At 47.4% G+C, this 20000-nt stretch overlaps 1 protein-coding gene across 1 annotated transcript in view; it reads left to right on the top strand.

Moving 5' to 3' along the window:
* The window catches only part of LOC311307753 (AP-2 complex subunit alpha-2), an 18935-nt gene extending 7025 nt beyond the window's left edge, over positions 1-11910 (top strand). Inside the window, exons 6-22 of the mRNA XM_084436617.1 lie at positions 1-52; positions 1568-1676; positions 1914-2064; positions 2397-2565; positions 3014-3151; positions 4085-4267; positions 4684-4781; positions 5135-5366; positions 5460-5648; positions 7084-7241; positions 7732-7814; positions 8081-8171; positions 8492-8614; positions 8910-9026; positions 9981-10050; positions 10214-10348; positions 10750-11910. The exon at positions 1-52 is cut by the window's left edge and continues 50 nt beyond it. Of these exons, the coding sequence (XP_084292743.1) occupies positions 1-52; positions 1568-1676; positions 1914-2064; positions 2397-2565; positions 3014-3151; positions 4085-4267; positions 4684-4781; positions 5135-5366; positions 5460-5648; positions 7084-7241; positions 7732-7814; positions 8081-8171; positions 8492-8614; positions 8910-9026; positions 9981-10050; positions 10214-10348; positions 10750-10827 (2176 nt within the window). The 3' untranslated portion in view covers positions 10828-11910. The remainder of the gene's footprint in view (positions 53-1567; positions 1677-1913; positions 2065-2396; positions 2566-3013; positions 3152-4084; positions 4268-4683; positions 4782-5134; positions 5367-5459; positions 5649-7083; positions 7242-7731; positions 7815-8080; positions 8172-8491; positions 8615-8909; positions 9027-9980; positions 10051-10213; positions 10349-10749) is intronic.
* The last annotated feature ends 8090 nt before the right edge of the window (positions 11911-20000 follow it).

The following is a 20000-nucleotide window of genomic DNA, read 5'->3' as shown; positions in this document are numbered from 1 at the left end:
CCCTGACGACTTCAAGACCTCCGTCTCATTGGCTGTCGCCAGACTCAGCAGGGTAGGGGTGTGACCTACAGTATTGCAGTCTGTCTGTCTGTCGGCCTGTCTGTCTGCCTGTCTGTCTGTCTGTCTGTCTGTCTGTCTGTCTGTCTGTCTGTCTGTCTGTCTGTCTGTCTGTCTGTCTGTCTGTCCTGTCTGCCTGCCTGTCTGACTGACTGACTGACTGACTGACTGTCTGTCTGTCTGCCTGCCTGCCTGCCTGCCTGTCTGACTGACTGTCTGCCTGTCTGTCTGTCTGTCTGTCTGTCTGTCTGTCTGTCTGTCTGTCTGTCTGTCTGTCTGTCTGTCTGTCTGCCTGTCTGTGTCTGTTTGCCTGCCTGCCTGCCTGCCTGCCTGCCTGCCTGACTGTAGGCTGCTCTCTATCTCCACACTCAGCCATTTTGTTAAAGGTATACTTAGTAGTATCTTAGGATTTTCCCCAAAAAAGTCATACAAAAATAATCCCTCTCAATGATCACTTAAGCCTCACTATAATGTGTGATGATGTGATAGGGGGAGGTGGGGTGGAGGTACCCCTCAACCAACAACGCAGGTGGTTGAGCCCTCAATACATAAGTTGCCATATCTGTGGAGAGCGCACTCCAACTGAATCAAAGTGAGAAGCTAAGATAATGGCGGAAGCAGAACCTAAAATGCCAAATTATAGCGAGGCAAAACGGCAAGCTGACAAAGCTTGGTCAAAAACGAGAGTGAATCTGGGATTGGCGTTCACCCGTTGAAGCAGAGGATGGGGATGAAGAATGATGCAGAGTTGGCTTGTTTTCTCTTAGACTGGTAAGACGCTCTTACTAGCTAAATGCAGGGGGCTATATTGTTAACTAGCTGGCTAACACTGATAGCAAGCCAGCCAGCTAAGTTAGCTAGTTAGGCTAGCTGATGTCGTGCCAATGTGCACTCTCCCGATAGAAAGAGGTTTCCCCTGATAGACCCACTGAGGATGGGAGGAAGAGCTCTATATTTACCACTGATAGTGTTCGTTCTCGTCAGCTTGCTAGCTCTCCAACTGGCTTGTATTTGTAGGTACCCTCTATGGGTTTTGTCAAGTCAAAGAAGTCAAAATGCTGCCGGTATGAAGTGAACTAGTGAACTAGTCTACTTTGAATGGCTTTTCCTGGCGAAGATCATTTTAACTAAAGTGGACTACTGCGCGCTGGCTTTGTGCTACGGGAGAAAGGCCTATGTGTGTTTGTGGATCAATTGAGCTCTTTCTGTTATTAGTGCGTGGGAGGTGGTTCATTTCTCACTGACTTGTAGATGTCAGACTGACTTGTAGATGACCTGGCAACCGCGGTCAGGGGGAGGAGCGTGGAAGGAGCAGAGAGGAATGGAGACGTTTGAATGTTGTTTACAAAACACAACTGACAAATCCTACTAATTATACCTTTAACAATTCATTTAATTATACCTTCTGTCATAAACTTGCGATCATTCCCAACCTTCCAAATTAGATTGTCCAACAGGATTTCCGAGTCGCCTTTTTTGATCATAAAACCGTGTGGCTGTTGTGTGCCAGATCGTGACGTCGGCGTCCACAGACCTGCAGGACTACACCTACTACTTCGTAGCAGCTCCGTGGCTGTCAGTCAAACTCCTCAGGCTGCTCCAGTGCTACCCACCGCCTGGTAAGGAACCCTGTGTGTGTGTGTGTGCGTGCGTGCGTGCGTGCGAGTGAGTGTGTGCGCTGGTGCAACCCATCCATTTCGGCACGCCCAGGGCGGGATTAGAACCAGGGTTCCGCTCCTTTGAGGAGTCTCACCAGCTACTCTCACTCAATCTGAGTCTCACCCCGGGTTACCCTGGGCCCTGGCGTGATCTGAGCGCGTGACCCTAACCCTGCCCCTCCCTCCGCCGGCGCCCAGAGGACGCGGCGATTCGGGGCCGTCTGGTGGAGTGCCTGGAGACCATCCTGAACAAGGCCCAGGAGCCGCCCAAGTCCAAGAAGGTGCAGCACTCCAACGCCAAGAACGCCGTGCTGTTCGAGGCCATCAGCCTCATCATCCACCACGACAGGTCAGCTGACACGCTCCCACACACACACACGCACACACACACACATATGGCATACAGGACATATAGAATAAAGTATCTATCTATCTATCTATCTATTTATATCTATCTATCTATTTATATCTATCCATCCATCCAACTATCCATCTATCTATCCATCTATCCATCTATCCATCTATCCATCTATCTATCTATCTATCTATCTATCTATCTATCTATCTATCTATCTATCTATCTATCTATTCATCCATCCGTCTAATCTAATCTACATGCACACACTCACTGCTGTACTTGAGTCAACCAACATGTGCCCCCCCCCCCCCCCCCCCCCCCAGTGAGCCCACCCTGCTGGTGCGGGCGTGTAACCAGCTGGGCCAGTTCCTGCAGCACCGGGAGACCAACCTGCGCTACCTGGCCCTGGAGAGCATGTGCACGCTGGCCAGCTCCGAGTTCTCCCACGAGGCCGTCAAGACCCACATCGAGACGGTCATCAGTGCCCTGAAGGTAGGCTCACTCACAGAGGTGAGAGGTGTGCAGGCAGCTGTGTGTACATTTTTTCTGTTAACGTGTGTGTGTGTGTGTGTGTGTGCGCATGTGTGTTATTCATGTTAATGTGTGTGTGTATGTGTGTGTGTCATTAATGTTAATGTGTGTGTGTTTGTGTCATTAATTTTAGTGTGTGTGTGTATTATTCATGTTAATGTGTGTGCGTGTGCGTCTGTATGTGTATGTATGTGTGTGTTCATGTTAATGTGTGTGCATGCGTGTGTGTGTGTGTGTGTGCGTATGTATGTGTGTGTGTGTGTGTGTGTGTGTATGTATGTGTGTGTGTGTGTGTGTGTGTGTGTGCGCACGTGTGTGTGTGCGTATGTGTGTGTGTGTGTGCGCATGCGTGTGTGCGCATGCGTGTGTGTGTATGTGTGTGTTATTCACGTTAACGTGTGTGTTGCAGACAGAGAGAGACGTCAGCGTGCGCCAGCGGGCGGTGGACCTGCTGTACGCCATGTGTGACCGGAGCAACTCCAAGCAGATCGTCGCTGAGATGCTGAGTTACCTGGAGACAGCTGACTACTCCATCCGGGAGGAGATAGTGAGTCCCCCCCCCCACCCTGCACCCCCCCAGCAGCAGTAGTACACCATGTACACCCCCGGAGAGAGACTCCAGCAGTAGTACACCATGTACACCCCCGGGGAGAGACTCCAGCAGTAGTACACCATGTACACCCCCGGGGAGAGACTCCAACACACCTGCACCCAGCCACGCATCCAAACATTTTGATTTACTATACGAGCATGTAGCCTACTTTACAGCCTGTAGAACGCTCCTATCCAACCACGTACAGTGTCCAGTCGTTCCACCCGGCATCCGACGTGTTCCACCCAAGCCCCATCTACAGTATGTGGTATATCTATATCTATCTGCTATGTGGACATAGAGCATCTTTACAGTTGAAAAGGGTACCCTTTGTAAAATAAGAGGGTAGATAGAAGAGCTAATTTATATGTAACACCCATTCGTATATATATATATATATCTACAAACAAATGTATATATATTATATGACTGAATAATGAAGTGATTAAGAATAATCAAGTCGGTGTAAGGCAACTGTATGTATGTATGTACTGTATATATATATATATATATATATATATATATATATATATATATATATATATATATTCAGACTGAACAAGCTCCTATTGCAGTCGTTTTCCCAGATGGGCGTAGCCAAGAGTCCTCGGCGATTAGTTAAACCCCTAACCAATCACATTGCACAGTTTAATTCCATCATCACATTCAAAGGACGCTGATTGGCCTGGCTGGAATTAGAATCAAGAAATCACGTTGGTCGAGAGCAACACCAGATGCTGAATCGCATTTTTTAAAATTAAAGTGGGCTTGTGATTCAGGGGCTGAAGACAGGCTAATACACACACACACACACACACACCTATATATATAAGCCTGCAGGTATATAAAGAACATTTCCAGCGTTGACCCTCAGTGTCTCGTCCCCAGGTGCTGAAGGTGGCCATCTTGGCGGAGAAGTACGCGGTGGACTACACCTGGTACGTGGACACCATCCTGAGCCTGATCCGCATGGCGGGCGACTACGTCAGCGAGGAGGTGTGGTACCGCGTCATCCAGATCGTCATCAACCGGGACGACGTGCAGGGCTACGCCGCCAAAACCGTCTTCCAGGTCAGACCGCGTGACGCCGCCGCCACGCCCACTCGTCTACAGAGTGCTCAAGCGGAAGTAGGAAGGACCTTATTTTGGAAAATCATGGCACAAGTCATGGCAAACTGGATCAAGAAATGATTTGTCTCTGGCCGTTCACTACCGTTCATATTCTTTCTGATTTAGGGTTCTATTGAGGTTTTCTCTTCCTGCTTCCACTTATGCACTCTATCACTTCCACATGTGTAGTCATGATGAAGGTGATGATGATGTTGAAGGTGATGATGATGATGGTGATGATGATGATGATGTTGAAGGTGATGAGGATGATGATGGTGGTGATGATGATGATGATGAAGGTGATGATGATGATGGTGATGATGATGATGATGGTGGTGATGATATTGATGATGATGAGCTGTTTACCCCCCCCCCAGGCCCTGCAGGCCCCCGCCTGCCATGAGAACCTGGTAAAGGTTGGGGGGTACATCCTGGGCGAGTTTGGCAACCTGATCGCTGGAGATGCCAGGTCTAGGTGAGTGGTCCTGTGTGTTTGTGTGTGTGTGTGTGTGTGTGCGTGCGTGCGTGCGTGCGTGCGTGCGTGCGTGCGTGCGTGCGTGCGTGCAGGCGTGCGTGCAGGCGTGCGTGCGTGCAAAGAGCATCCTCTGTGCCTGGTGTAGTTCAACCTTGTCTCTCTCTCTCCCTCCCCCTCTCTTTCTCCCTCTCTCTCTCCCTCCATCTCTCCCTCTCTCACTCACTCTCTCTCCCTCCATCTCTCTCTCACTCCCTTTCTCTCACTCCCCCCCCCCCCTCTCTCTCTCCCTCACCCCCTCCCTCTTCCTCCCTCACCCCCTCCCTCTTCCTCCCTCTCCCTCCCTCCCTCCCCAGCCCTCTGGTCCAGTTCGACCTGCTCCACTCTAAGTTCCACCTGTGCTCGGTGCCGACGCGCGCCCTGCTGCTCTCCGCCTACATCAAGTTCATCAACCTGTTCCCCGAGGTGAAGGGCACCATCCAGGAGGTGCTGAAGTCCGACAGCCAGCTCCGCAACGCCGACGTTGAGCTGCAGCAGCGCGCCGTGGAGTACCTCCGCCTCAGCTGCATCGCCAGCACCGACATCCTGGTCAGCACGCGCCCCACCTCCGCTCACCCTCTCTTCCCTCGCTCCGTTCACCTCTCTCACCTTTCACCTTTCACCCCCCTCCGCCGCCCCCAGGCTACGGTCCTGGAGGAGATGCCCCCGTTCCCGGAGCGAGAGTCGTCCATCCTGGCCAAGCTGAAGAGGAAGAAGGGTCCGGGCGTGTCTCTGCCGGACCTGGAGGACCAGCGGAGGGAACGCGGCGCCAACGTGAACGGAGGGGCGGAGCACGGCACCAACGCCACCGCCAACGCCACCGTCGCCAAGGTACCGGCTGCTTTCCAACGAAGTATCTGCCACGGCGCTACATCTGCTGTCCACTGGACTGTCAGCTGTTAGATCAGCTGCTATGTGGCAAAATTCCAGGAGTATTGACAAACTTTCCCAACGGGAATTTATGGGAAGTAATGGGAATTCTTGGGAATAAACTGAACATCTATAGGAATTAACAGGAATACATTCTGTTTTCCAGTTTATTCCTGTTAATTCCCATTCCCATAAATACCTGTTAATTTCCATGGGAAGTTTGTGAATATTCCCAGATTTTTGCAACCCTACTTGCTATATAGCTGTTCTATATCATATACCATCTACTATCATCACCAAAAGAACACTGCCAGGGTGCTGCCTAGCTTCTACTAGCTGCTGTTCAACATGCTGTTCTATACAGCATATGGCTACGGTTCACTGTTTATCAAGTACTGTCTTCTTCTGTTCTCTATTGTTCACTATCTGCTATCCACTGTCTCCTGCGGGCTGTCTATTGTTTACCCTCTACTCTATTGTCTGTCTACTCTGTTAACTCTCTCCACTATCGTCTGTCGACTGTGCATCTCGTCCTCTGGCCATCAGCCCTCTTCTCCTTCGTCTGTCGCTGACCTCTTGACCCCGGGCCCGGCTCCTCCCACCAACCGGCCCCGCCCAGTCTCCTCCTCCTGCTCCTCCTCCTCCTCCTATCTGCAGCCCATGCTCTCCCCCCTCTCCCCCATCTCCCCCCTCTCTCCCTTCTCCTCCCTCTCTCCCCTCTCCTCCCTCTCCCCTCTCATGCCCCAGGTGCCTGCTGCTCCCATGATGTACTCTGCTGGGCCACTCTTTCAGGTTCTCTGTGTGCCGCATGTCTGCTGTGCAACTGAACCATGACGGAATGATATATAATAACCTAAAGTGCCACTCTCCTTACTGGTTAACCAACCAAGTACCACTAAACCATACTAACTAGTTAACTACTAAACCATACTAGCTAGTTAACTACTAAACCATACTAACTAGTTAACTAGTACAGTATAAGTAAAGAATACTAACTAGTGCAGTAAAACTAAAGCATACTACAGTAACTAGTGCCACTGTATGACATACTAACTAGTACTGCTCCTCCTAAGCCTCTCCTCTGTTGACGTAGTTGATTGTGAATGTAGTGTGTGCGTGTGTGTGTGCGCATGTGAGTGTGTCTGTGTGTGTGTGTGTGTGTGTGTGTGTGTGTGTGTGTGAGCATGTGTCCGCATTTGCGTGTGTGTGTGTGTCTCTAGAGCTCTTAGTGTTTGTCCTGTTGGTGATTAAGTCGTGCCGTGTTCTGGACAGCTGTGGTGCCGGTCAGACGGGCGCGGTACACACACCCACTGGAGTCATGGCTCATCTCACAGGCACAGATCTCCTGGTAGTGCTACCTGTAGTCATGCCCCCCCCCTCCACCATCCCCCCTCAGGTGTCCCCCGCCACCTCCACAGACCTGCTGGGCCTGGCTAGCCCTGCCCCCGCCACAGGCGCCAGTCTCCTAGTGGACGTCTTCTCTGAGAGCCCCGCCCTCGACCACGCCAGCGGAGAGCCCCCCGCCGTGCCGGTAGCCGACGACAACTTCTCCAGGTGAGAGAGAGAGAGAGACACACTGTAACACTACACTACACAACACAACACAACACTAAGTATCAGACCACACCCCGGTACACTACAACACAACACTAGGTATCAGACCCCAGCATGGTACACCGCAACACAACGCAGTTTGACATGATACAGCAGAGCATCTCCGCTCCAATAGGGTCACAGCACAGGTGGAGGTGGGAGGGGTTGACCTCAGGTGGAGGAGGTGGGTGGGGTTGACCTCAGGTGGAGGAGGTGGGTGGGGTTGACCTCAGGTGGAGGAGGTGGGTGGGGTTGACCTCAGGTGGAGGAGGTGGGTGGGGTTGACCTCAGGTGGAGGAGGTGGGTGGGGTTGACCTCAGGTGGAGGAGGTGGGAGGGGTTGACCTCAGGTGGAGGAGGTGGGAGGGGTTGACCTCAGGTGGAGGAGGTGGGAGGGGTTGACCTCAGGTGGAGGAGGTGGGAGGGGTTGACCTCAGCTCCTGTTCCCCCAGGTTCGTGTGTAAGAACAACGGGGTGCTCTACGAGAACCAGCTGCTGCAGATCGGCCTGAAGTCTGAATACAGACAGAACCTGGGTAAGTAAGAGGCCGGCCTCTCTCGTTCTCTCTCTTTTTCTCTCTCTCTTTCTCTCTCTCCTTTTCTCTCTCTCCTTTTCTCTCTCTTCTCTCCTCAGCACACCATACCTCTCAAACTATAGTCCAACAATAATGATAACTGACCATTCTTCTCCCTCGTCTCTCCTCTCCTGTCTCTCTTCTCTTCTCCTGTCTCTCCTCCCTCTCCTCCTCCCCCTCTCCCCCTCTCCTCCTTGCCCTCCCCCCCTCTCCTGTCTCTCCTCCAGGTCGGATGTACGTGTTCTTTGGCAACAAGACCTCTACCCAGTTCCTGACTTTCTCTGCCTCCGTGGTGTTCCCGGACGCCCTGGCCTCTCATATCCTCCATGACCGTAACCGGGTAGTGAGTGACTCATGTGCAAGGGTGTGTGTGTGTGTATTGTGGGGTGTGTGTAGGTAGTTTAAGGTGTGTTTTGGTAGGTGTGTGTAGGTTGAGTGCCAGGTGTGGACATGGCTAAGGTGCGTGCGTCAGCGTTCCCTTGACCATAGGCCCCGCCTACAGGAAGTCTGAAAACGGGGTTTTGATGTGTGAAATCCAGAAGTTTTCCTAACCGATTTCAAAATCGTGTTGCATAACGCACATAGGCAGTGTGTGTATCTGGGAGGTGTGTGTGTGTCCTTAACACCCCCTCCTCACAGCTGAATGTCCATGCTAAGCCTGCCGACCCCACAGTGGAGGGGGGGGCCCAGCTCCAGCAGACCCTCAACATCGAGTGCCTGTCTGACTTCGTTGAGGCGCCCGTGCTCAACATCCAGTTCAGGTAATAAACACTCCTCACTCAATCTTTTGGTGGTATGTTAGTGGTTCAAGCCTGCTAATGTGTGTGTGTGCGTGTGCGTGTGCGTGTGTGTGTGTGTGTGTGTGTGTGTGTGTGTGTGTGTGTGTGCGTGCGTGTGCGTGTGTGTGTGGTGTGTGAAAGCGGTCCCATAACCACCGTTTTAGCCAGCTACGCCACCGAAACGCTAGCGATTTGATGCCATGGGTGGGCGATATTTATACAGAGGGGTGAGTTTTTAACCAATTAATCGTCCTCCATGTATGTCTGCCTCCCCCAGGTATGGGGGGACGCTCCAAAACATGGCGGTGAAACTCCCCATCACTCTCAACAAGTTCCTGCAGCCCACCGAGATGACGTCACAGGACTTCTTCCAGCGTTGGAAACAGCTTGGAGCGTAGGTTATGCTCCCACAGAACCCTGTTACACTCTCCATCTCAGGCATGACATATTGTATGTATTCACTAGGATTAGCCGACCCAGACACTCACACACACAGACATACTTAAATATTGATCTAAAGACTTAGATCAATATTTAATATTCGATGCATCTTCAAACTACAGAGTTAAGCCTACGTTATACTGTCTAAAGCAAGCTATGGCTCATGGCTTAGGGCTCATAAACACACATACAGTAAGTAGTATGTAAATGTGACAGGAGCTGATGTTTCGTGCCTCATGTTAAGTAAGGTCAATTCTCATCTGTGTTTACAGCTATCTGACAATAGCTGAAGAAGATATGCTCATTTGAATGTTGGTAGATCTAAAGTCAGCTTTTTGAGAAATCCCCCTTCAAAGATTTTGAGCTTTTCACACCTCAGACAGGCAGGTAATGGGGTGGGAATAAAACAAGCCTACTTTGCTAAAATATTAATTGTATTTAAAGGAGTAGTAAAGGGGAAATGCATGTTTAGCCCTGTTTTAAGGTTACTTATGATCATATACAATGGTTCAGATCAAAACGTTGACAAAACTAGCACTTTTGAGAAAGTGATAATTGCTCTACCACCGTTTTGGTCATACAATGGATGTGGATGGGCATCTTGAAAAATCATTCAAAAACATGTTAAACTCTCGATTTCAAAGACGAAGCTCACCGTGTGTGTGTTTGTGTGTGAGAGACTGAGTGAGTGTGAGAGAGAGGTGTGTGTGTGTGTGTGTGTGTGTGTGTGTGTGTGTGTGTGTGTGTGTGTGTGTGTGTGTGTGTGTGTGTGTGTGTGTGACTGCTCCTCCGTCCACACATACAGTAGCTCACTCAGTCAGCTTTTAGACCCTCATGTCATCTCTGTCTAACGTCTCTGTGTCACTGTCTCTGGTTTTATCCACCTGTCTGTCCCTCGGTCCCCCAGCCCCCAGCAGGAGGTCCAGAAGATTTTCAAAGCCAAACATTCGATGGACACAGAGGTCACCAAAGCCAAGGTGAGCTGTCCTGGGTCCAGAGCTAGGTTTGCCTGTAGGAGGAAGGGCCAGGTTTGAGCCGGCTCCCATTAATCGTATGTTAGTGGTGTCAGATCTGTCCTGGTGTCTGATTGGTAGCGTCGTGTCGGTCCTGGTGTTTGATTGGTCGTGTCCTGTCCTCCAGATCATTGGGTTTGGTGCCGCTCTGCTAGACAGAGTGGACCCTAACCCCTCTAATTTCGTGGGAGCTGGAGTGATCCACACCAAGACCACCCAGGTCGGCTGTCTGCTCCGACTGGAGCCCAACACACAGGCTGAGGTACAGTAGACCCACCAACCCTCCCTCCCCAACACACACCCTTCCCTACCCAACACACACCCCTCACTACCCATCACACAACCGACACACACCCCTGCCTACCCAACACACACCCAACACACACCCCTCCCTACCCAACACACACCCGACACACACCCCTCCCTACACAACACACACCCAACACACACCCGACACACACCCAACACACACCCGACACACACCCAACACACAGGTGGAGGTAGCCCCACCACCCCTCCCTAACCAACACACATCCGGCACACACCCAACACACAAGAAGATGTAGGCCCACACCCTGGCCCAGGCCTATCTCTCCCTTTGACCTCTCCCCCCCCCCCCCCTCTCTCTCTCTCTCCCTCTCTCTCTCTCTCCCTCTCTACCAGATGTACCGTCTGACACTGCGGACCAGCAGAGACACCGTGTCCCAGAGACTCTGTGATCTGCTCTCTGAACAGTTCTAGTCATCTACCACCCCCCTCACAACCCCATGTGAAGACACCATGTTGGATAACAAACAACAAATCATATGCACCTCCAACCCCCCCCCCCCCCCAATTGTCTGTTTTCTCACGTATGATAGTTTTTAATTGATGCAATGTACAGTGTAAATTCTTTTTTATATTTGTCATATTATAAATGTATATCAAACCTTTTTTTTTTCACTCAGCTTTACTTACTAATATTTCACTGCTTTAAAACCTGCCTTGTACGTCCTGGTGTGCTGCACGCACCCGGTGTTTGCGGCCGAGTTTCCGGCTAGAGGGGACTGTAGAACTGGGAAAGTGTCTTGCCTCGATGTTGAAGAGGCGGCCTCTAGCAGAGTTGGACTGGAGAGGAGCTGTGACCAGCGGGGCTCTGGTCTGGTCTGAGTGGAACCTGGTCTGGTCTGAGTGGAACCTGGTCTGGTCTGAGTTGACCCTGGATCCTCAGACTGGCCTTCTCTACAACCAGATAGAACTTCTTACGAGGAGATGTGTGCGTATATCTGCCAATAAACCACTTGAGAGACAATGCATAGTCCCCCCATCCTCAGGCCCTCCCAGTTCTCCCAGTCCTCCAGCTCCCAGTCCTCCAGCTCCCAGTTCTCCCAGCTCCCAGTCCCCCAGCTCCCAGTGTCCCAGCTCCCAGTGTCCCAGCTCCCTAGCCTTAACCAAAGCTGTCCTTGGTCTCACTGCAGGTGCTCGTTGAAGTAGCACAGCAGAATGTCCTGCAGCCAATGAACCCTCTAGCCTTAAGGGCCCTTATAGAGTGCCTTACTAAGTCTGTGTTTTTTATAATGGACACCAGGGCTTGAGCAGACCACTCGCACCAGAGTCAGTCTCTCTCTGGTTTGGTACAGGCTGCTAGCTACTTTGCTATATTCTCTACATGCCTACTGACTGCTACATTAGCTACGTCGCTATATGCTAGCTACATCCCTACAGACTGCTGTTGTAGCTCATCGTTATTCTGCCAGCTACACCGGTCCAGTCTGCTAGTAGCTGTATCATTGCCAGACCTCTCTGTGCCTTCTGACTGCTGGTTAAACCATGTATCAACTGCTCTGTGGGTGTTGCCAAATAAAGTTGAATGTGTCACTTTTCCTCTTGTGTATCTAGTGTCATTCTGCCTCACACCCCAGAAGTGTCCTTTTAGCTGGAAGCTTGATGTGACGAACATTAACAAGGTCTTATTTGACTATAAGCCATGACTTAAGTAGGCCAACACCACATCTGACATGAGCATTCTCTGAACTGGTGGTGACCAGCACTCTTTAACCTGGTACTAACGGCAATTAATAACACACCATCAGTAAGGGCGGTTATATTTTACCCGATATAATACACCCCTTAAAAATACTTCTCATCAAAATATATTATAAGTACAACAATGCATGGCAAATTGAGGAACTTTACTTTCATTTTTCACTGAACAATGTCACAAAAAAACAAAAAAAAGTATCATGGGGGGACCCTATAAAAAAAGCTGTAAAATTAGTGAAAAATTAGGGAATCGTTAACAAAAAAACTCAAGAAAATCAATCAATAAATAAATAATGGAGCTGGGAACTTGTTCTTTGGTCCACACATTCTTGGGACATGTGAGCCTTGTCTGATGAAGGCACAGTCTCCCTGCATCACTGACAACTCGGATACAATCCACGAATTAACAAAACTAACATCAGGTGAAAATCACCCAAACACATGCCTGTAGAAAAAAACAGGGATTGCAGCAGGGGAACACTTCTACCTTCAATGACACCAGAGAGCAGCCTGAAGGTACCCAAGGACCCGCCCACCTCGGTCATCAGCAACACAATTAAAATTAAAAAATTAAAATCATATGGGTGAAAATGTCCCGAGGTTAGTACTCTAGGTACTCTGGGGCGGCTGTAGCTCAGTTGGTAGAGTGGGTCGTTCAATGATCGAAGGGTCAGTGGTTCGAATCCAAGCTCCGACTGTCCACATGTCGAAGTGTCTTTGAGCAAGACACCTAACCCCAAATTGCTCCCAATGAGCAGGTTGGCACCTTTCATGGCAGCTACCGCCATTGGTGTGTGAATGGGTGAATGAGAGGTCATTGTAAAGCGCTTTGAGTGACGCTAAGGTGGAAAAGCGCTATATAAGTGCAGTCCATTTACCATTTAGGGTTAACAGCAGGCACAAGCATTTCATTGGACATGGTACCTGTATCTTGTGGATATGACCAATAAAGATTCCTGAATATAGATCTCTGGACCAAATGAAGTGTACTCAGAGTTTTTATCTCATTTCAAACATTTTCTATAACTCCTAAGGCACTGAGGTTTCCCTCATTTACAGTGACGATGAGTTTAAGTTTCTGACAGACATGGAGTAGATTGTTTTTGCCACTAGATGGAGCTCTTTCTTCACCATGGCTCAGGTCATCATTGTCAATGAGATTGGTTCTCAATTGATTTTATCTGGTTGAAATAAAGGTCAAATAAATAAAGGTCAGATTTGGTAGTCTGTACACACTACCTCTCCAGATCTGCACCTTCATCTACACCATCTACACCTCCTTCCACCTCTCCCTTCACGTTCCATTCCTCCTTTCTCTCCTCCACCTCCTTACACCTACATGCCAGGTGCTAGCCTGCTATTGGGAGCAATTTTGGGGTTCAGCGTCTTACCCAAGGACCCTTCGACATGTGGACAGGAGGACCCTACATGTGGACCCTACGATCATTGGACAAACCGCTCTACCTCCTGAGCCACAGCCGCCCCATATAGTGTCGAACAGTTGAACTACAGCTAAGTAATTAACTAGATTTAGACTTCAGTAGTTATTGCAGTTGTCAATTACGTTATGATTATAGTGGTGTAGTGGACTACTCAAACTCAAAAGAACCTTTAGTGTAACTATCTTCTCCAGTGATAGCTTTAGTGTTGCTCACTGTTTTCCAATGTGAAATAATTGGTCTAGTTGCAACTTTTTTTAAACGTAGCTTCCCCAACATAGACTCAACTGGCTCACTGATCTGACGTACATACAGCACAACAAATGTTTTCATATTACCACACAACAAATATTTTCATACTCCTGCTCTGTAATTGTTGTGTCAGCCGTTCCCTACCCGGACGTGGGTTTGCGGTCACACTTCCTACGGACTCCCATGTTTGTCAGCATCAAGGAGTTTTGGTCTGCACCCCTCCTGCTAGTCAAACACAGATCAGTTTACAGTACAATACCCAGGAGCACAGCTATCAGCCTCCACCGATAGCACTATAACACCTGTTATACACCCGTATCAGTCTTATCTCAGCTGGAGAGGCAGGGAGGCCACGGCTGTGTAGAAATAAAATAGTAATTACTAGTTATGGTGCTCGGGGAGCACAGACCTCCGTCCATGAATGCATTTTGTGGTTCTGTGCACGCATGTATACTAGCAGGACATTTGGTACTGTATCGTCCTTTATGCCAGTCCAAACCCTTTCTCTGCAGTGTTTCCCAGGATTTTCTGACAACTGATACCTGACTTGTGATACATGATACCTGACATCTGACAAATGATACCTGACATCTGATATCTGATATCTGAGAATGTCCTTAGAAGGCCACAGACCTATGTCCTGAAACCTGACTCCTGATAGCTGAGGATGTCCTAAAATGTCCGTATACCGGATGCACTTCTTTTATGCTTACCTCTGAACAGGGCTTTCAGGAGAATAGAGGAACTTTCCAGAACATTTGGCTAGAACTATTGTATACGTAGTAGAATAGATGCACATTATAAATCTCATACACATATATGCTATGTGATCAGTTCCAGCAAACACATGGTCTTGCCAGCAGGAACAACATCTACAGTGAAATGTTTACCTGATTTGCGTATGCATACACTTGAGGGGGACAAACAGTGCAATCTACCTGTTAGCCATCAGTAAATAGAATCATTTGTTGATTTTTAAGTGGTGCAGCCACTTCTATACATCAGGGGTCCCCAACCTTTTTTGCACCGAGGACCGGTTTCATATAGCCAAATTTTCCGAGGCCCGGGGGGTAGCTTTTTTTTCTGAGCCTATAACATTGTAGTGTAGGTGCTTTTTCATAAGTTTAAGTAGACCTAACAACAGCACACTGATTTAAACACGTTACATGCATATTATTTTGGTGTCAACACATATTAGCCTATTATTATTATTATTATTATTATTATTATTATTATTATTATTATTATTATTATTATTATTATTATTATTATTATAGGCCTAATAATAAGTTTAAGTAGGCCTAACAACACACTGATATAAACGTGGCTAGCTCAAGATCCAGGTCGGAAGTTCAAATCTGTAAATTGTTGTGGGGTTCACAGATAGTGGTTACTGGTGAAAAAATGACCAACAGACTGAACGCAGTTCAATGTAATAAATGTATTACCCCCCCCCCCCCCCACACACACACACACAAAAATAATAATAATAATAATCATTTTAGGCTATACTTTCCGAGGCCAGGTACCGGTCTGTGGCCCGGTGGTTGGGGACCAATGCTATACATGAAACGTATGTCTGTGTGTGTCCGTTTGTAGCATGAGATTTAGACCAATCAGGAGTCGCCGATACCGTTGCACACCAGCACTAGAGAGCAGGCATGAGGAAAGCATGGCTGGCTTCAGATAGCTCTATCTCAAGAAATATAAATGTGACAGCTTAGATATTTACACCGTAAGAATCCTGGGAAACAAATGAACATTTGGGTATATAATATGTCCATGTAGCTTAGCAGATTTTTCAGAACTCCTGTCTATGATCCACACAAACTATGATCAGATTATTACCACTGGTGATTTTCATCTGCATGTAGACAATGAGGGGAGGCCAGGGACTTCATTAAACTCCTGAATTCCATGGACTTTAGTCAACATGTTACTGGGCCCGCTCACAACCAAGGCCACACCCTTGACCACAAATGGTCTTAAAACTTTTGTATCTTCTATTAGTGACCCTAACCTCTGTGACCATTTCTGTATTTTCTTTACAGTGTTGATACCCAAAGCTGAAATTGGCAGTCAGCACTTTGTTAGGAAGCGCTATCTTAACTCTGCCGCAGCTGATCATTTTAAAATAATGATGAATGCAAATAGTGCAATGGCCCCGGAAGTGGGGCCTTCACGTGAATGATTTAGTAACCATCTGTAATGATAAACTGGGTCAGCCCTTGACTCTGTAACACCGATTAAACTGAAAAAGGTTGTAACTAAGCAAAAAGCTCTACGTAGGAATAAGGAGATAAATGAACTTAAGAGAATGTGTAGGAGAGCTGAGCGCACATAGAGGAAGACCAAGCTGCAGGTCCACTGCAATATTCTCAAAGAACATCTTTACTCTTTTAACAAGGCCATAATTAAATGCATGAAGAGATCACTTCTCAAAATTGATCTCTTGAAATCAAAACAATTTCAGGGCACTTTTCTTAACAATTGATATAAATGTTGCCCTCTATAGGCCAATAAACATGTCTAGAGCAAATGTTTTAATTGATGATCCTCTTCCTTTACAGAGCAGGGTTATGAACTCATTTACACCAGTTGACACAGAGATGTTGAGCAAAGTGGTGTCACAACGTAAGTGGTCTACCTGCTCCCTTGATCCTATTTCCACCAAGTTCTTCAAGTTCAAATTCAAATTTATTCAAACAGCTAAATGATCTCCTAGCTTCAAATTGTATCTTGGACACTTTTCAGTCAAGTTTTCACCAGCATTATAGCACAGAGACTGCGCTGGTCAAGGTTGTTAACAACCTCAGAATACATGCAGACTCAAAAAAGCTCTCTGTCCTTGTCCTCCTGGACCTGAGTGCAGCGTTTGAAACAGTAGATCATAATATCCTTGTTAGAAGACTTGAGAACTGGGTCGGTCTCTCTGGGCCAGTCCTTGACTGGTTCAGGACATATTTAACTGGCTGAGAGTTTTTCGTCGCCCTTGGTGACCACAGCTCAAAGAACATTGAGATGACATGTGGGGTCCCACAGGGATCAGTTCTAGGGCCCTTACTTTTCAGTCTGTAAATGTTACACCTGCGCAATGTCATGATAAGGAACAACATTAGCTACCACAGCTATGCAGATGACACCCAGCTCTACATTTCTGTGACACCCCTTGACTACAGATCAATTGACCGCTTGAAATAATGTATTGCTGACATAAATGTGTGGATGTCACAGATCTTCCTCCAGTTGAACCAGGACAAAACTGAAATATTGATAATTGATTAAATTAAAAGATGAAAGAGAGAGACTATTGGTGCACCTATGGAAAGCACTATGTACTACATTAATTTTAATTGCCATCTATGGCTTCTCACTTGGCAGGTAGCTCAACAAGGTCATGAATTTCCCTTGTTGTCTAGTCATTGTGCTGTGGATTCGAGACACATGATTTTAAATATATTTTTAATTGTCATCTTTCTTTCTCTTCCTCCCTTTTCTTCCTTCTCAAAATGACTGGCCCGGACTCAGTGCAGCAGTTATCTATCTTATCCTGTCCACAAGACAACATTAATTTTCTTTCTTTTTAAAGAATAAATGTTGCCAGAGATTTCCCAGAACCAAGGAGCAACAAGGAAGACATTTCTCCAAATAAGACACTTGGGAAACCCCAATATTCTTATCAGCATCTATAGTTTTCTCAGCTGACACATGGAAAATGGAAGATAAGCCATCTTGACTCAGAGAGGACTCGCCTTGAACACTTACCTGTTTTGCCAGTTATTAAGGTTATTTCAAAATGTGTTCAGCTTTACTTAAGGCCTATCCGGTGTTTGCTTTTGCATTATCTTCTGATAAAAATCTAAAATATGCAGAGATTTCAAACCACAAGAGGTGGCCACATCTCCCATGTCCTGCACCAGAAGTAGGCATGATGTTGTCTGAAGGAGTAAATGTTTGTTTAGGAACGATAGAGTGTACGTACCATTACAGGGCTTGGTATCTATGTATGTTATTTTTTGCTGTCTTTTCTGTATCCATGCATACACCAATCCAACTTTATACTTACTGTACATGTAGTGTACTTGAATAGATATATTTTGGCACATATTATGCCAATATACTTTATACATGGTATTTGAATTTTAGCGTATAGTTTATTTCACCTCACCACAAACAATGTTTATTTTGGAGTGTGCCAGATTACATTGTGGATTCAAATATTAGTTTGATAAATATTGAAGCCTTGGCATGCATTGGGAACTGTGTAATAGATAAAATAAGAAACCTAACACCTGAATGTAACAATTATGATTCATTACAAATCTGAGTCACCCTCTCCAGCCTCTCTGTGGACACCTCCTGGTTACCAAGGAAACAGAAACCTGGAGAAACAGAAACCAGGAGAACCAGATAACTAGATCACATAACAGACATAAATATTGTTGCACTCTGACAACATTTTAATCCTTTTAATCATTAATCAGACAGCATAACAAACACGCACAACATGCCATGCATCAAGTTGCCATGAACCAGGCATCATGTTGTTTTGTATGCGTGGGTAATATGTACAGACTGAAAAGGGCCCTAGAATTGATCCTTGTGGAACCCCACATGTTATCTCTGTTTTTTGAGCTGTGGTCACCAAGGGCAACGAAACACTTTAGGCCAGTTAAATACATCCTGAACCAGTCAAGGACAAGCCCAGCGAGACCTACCCAGTTGGCATGTTAGTTTTGGTCCCTGCTGGACTGCCTACACTGCCACAATACATCTGAGCACAGCAGTGGTTTGACAGTACGAAACAGTACAAAAAACTGTGCAAATACAAAATACAGTGCAGACAATTACAGTGTTTACACAGTGTTTTACATACATTACAGTGTAATACAGTTAAGGGCTTGCCGAGGGCAGGATTCAAAACCATGTGTTTATGAGCTCCACCGTTTGTTTAGATGTATCAATGCATAACAAATAAACGACCTTCAGGGTCCAGTTTAATTACTTGTATTGACCTTATTCACACGGCGGTCATGTCACGCTCAGGGTGGGAGAATGCGGAAGTATCCATCCATTTTTGACTATTTTGAATCTTGAAGTGTTATTTTTATAACGAACTATATGGTCTATAGATACTTCCGCATTCTCCCACCCTGAGCGTGACGTAAGAGAGAAATGGCCGCCGTGTGAATAACGTCAATAGTAACCATCCAGATTCCAGACCCTGCTTTCATTTTGCTGACTAATTTAGGCAGAGTACCACTATGACTGGTCTATACAGTCATGGGGGTGAGGCCAGTGGGCAGCAGACCAATTACAATTAAAGGGTGATGTGTCACTTGCTATACTTGACGTGATTAGGTCACCACACCTTGCTGTGAAGTTGTCTGAACATGTCCCTGGCCTTACGTGACCTGATACAGCTACCTACTAGCTGTTGAAATGGGCCATGTGGAATTAAGAGGTCTCTACTGTATGTTCTATGGTGATGGGTGCACAATGTACTACTGTATGTATATTTGTTCTGTCTATGTACACAGTTCTACATTTTGTACTCAACTTTCTTCCTCTCACCGAGATGTGGGTCACACCAGAGAACACTACCACACCCACAGCTGTGTCAGATGTGTACTCTTCTCTTCTCCCACACTTCCCAGATCTGCGAGGCGTGGCAGTGGTACTGGCCTGCTTATTTCTCCAAAATGGAAATACTCTCTTCCCTGAGGATACATCACTTCCCTGACTATGGCTACGCACTCATCCTTCTTTGCGACTTTAACATCCAGTGTGAGAAATGGGAACCTCTTCTCTCTCTCATCTCCTCCTTCGATCTTCACCTCTCTTCTTCTCCTCCTACTCACAAAGCCGGCAACCAGCTGGATCTTATCTTCACTAGATACTGCTCCACCCCCAACCTCTCTGTCACCCCCGTCCATCTCTCTGACCACTATTTCATGTCCTACTCCCTCTCCCTCCCCTCTTCCCCCATAATTCCTCCTCCTACCCACATGGTTACTACCCGTAGCCACCTCCGCTCGCTCTCCCCTACTGACCTTTCCTCTGCCGTCACCTCTGCCCTCCTCGCCCCTGAATCCTTCTCTCTCCTACCCTCTGATACTGCCACTGATCATCTCCTCTCTCCTCTTCTCTGGACGATCTTTGTCCCCTCACCTCCAGTGCAGCACAGCCAACTCCACCCGC

This window comes from Borostomias antarcticus (assembly GCF_949987555.1).
Source record: "Borostomias antarcticus genome assembly, chromosome: 4".
Classification (NCBI taxonomy): domain Eukaryota; kingdom Metazoa; phylum Chordata; class Actinopteri; order Stomiiformes; family Stomiidae; genus Borostomias; species Borostomias antarcticus.
This window is presented reverse-complemented; position numbering and strand designations above follow the sequence as displayed.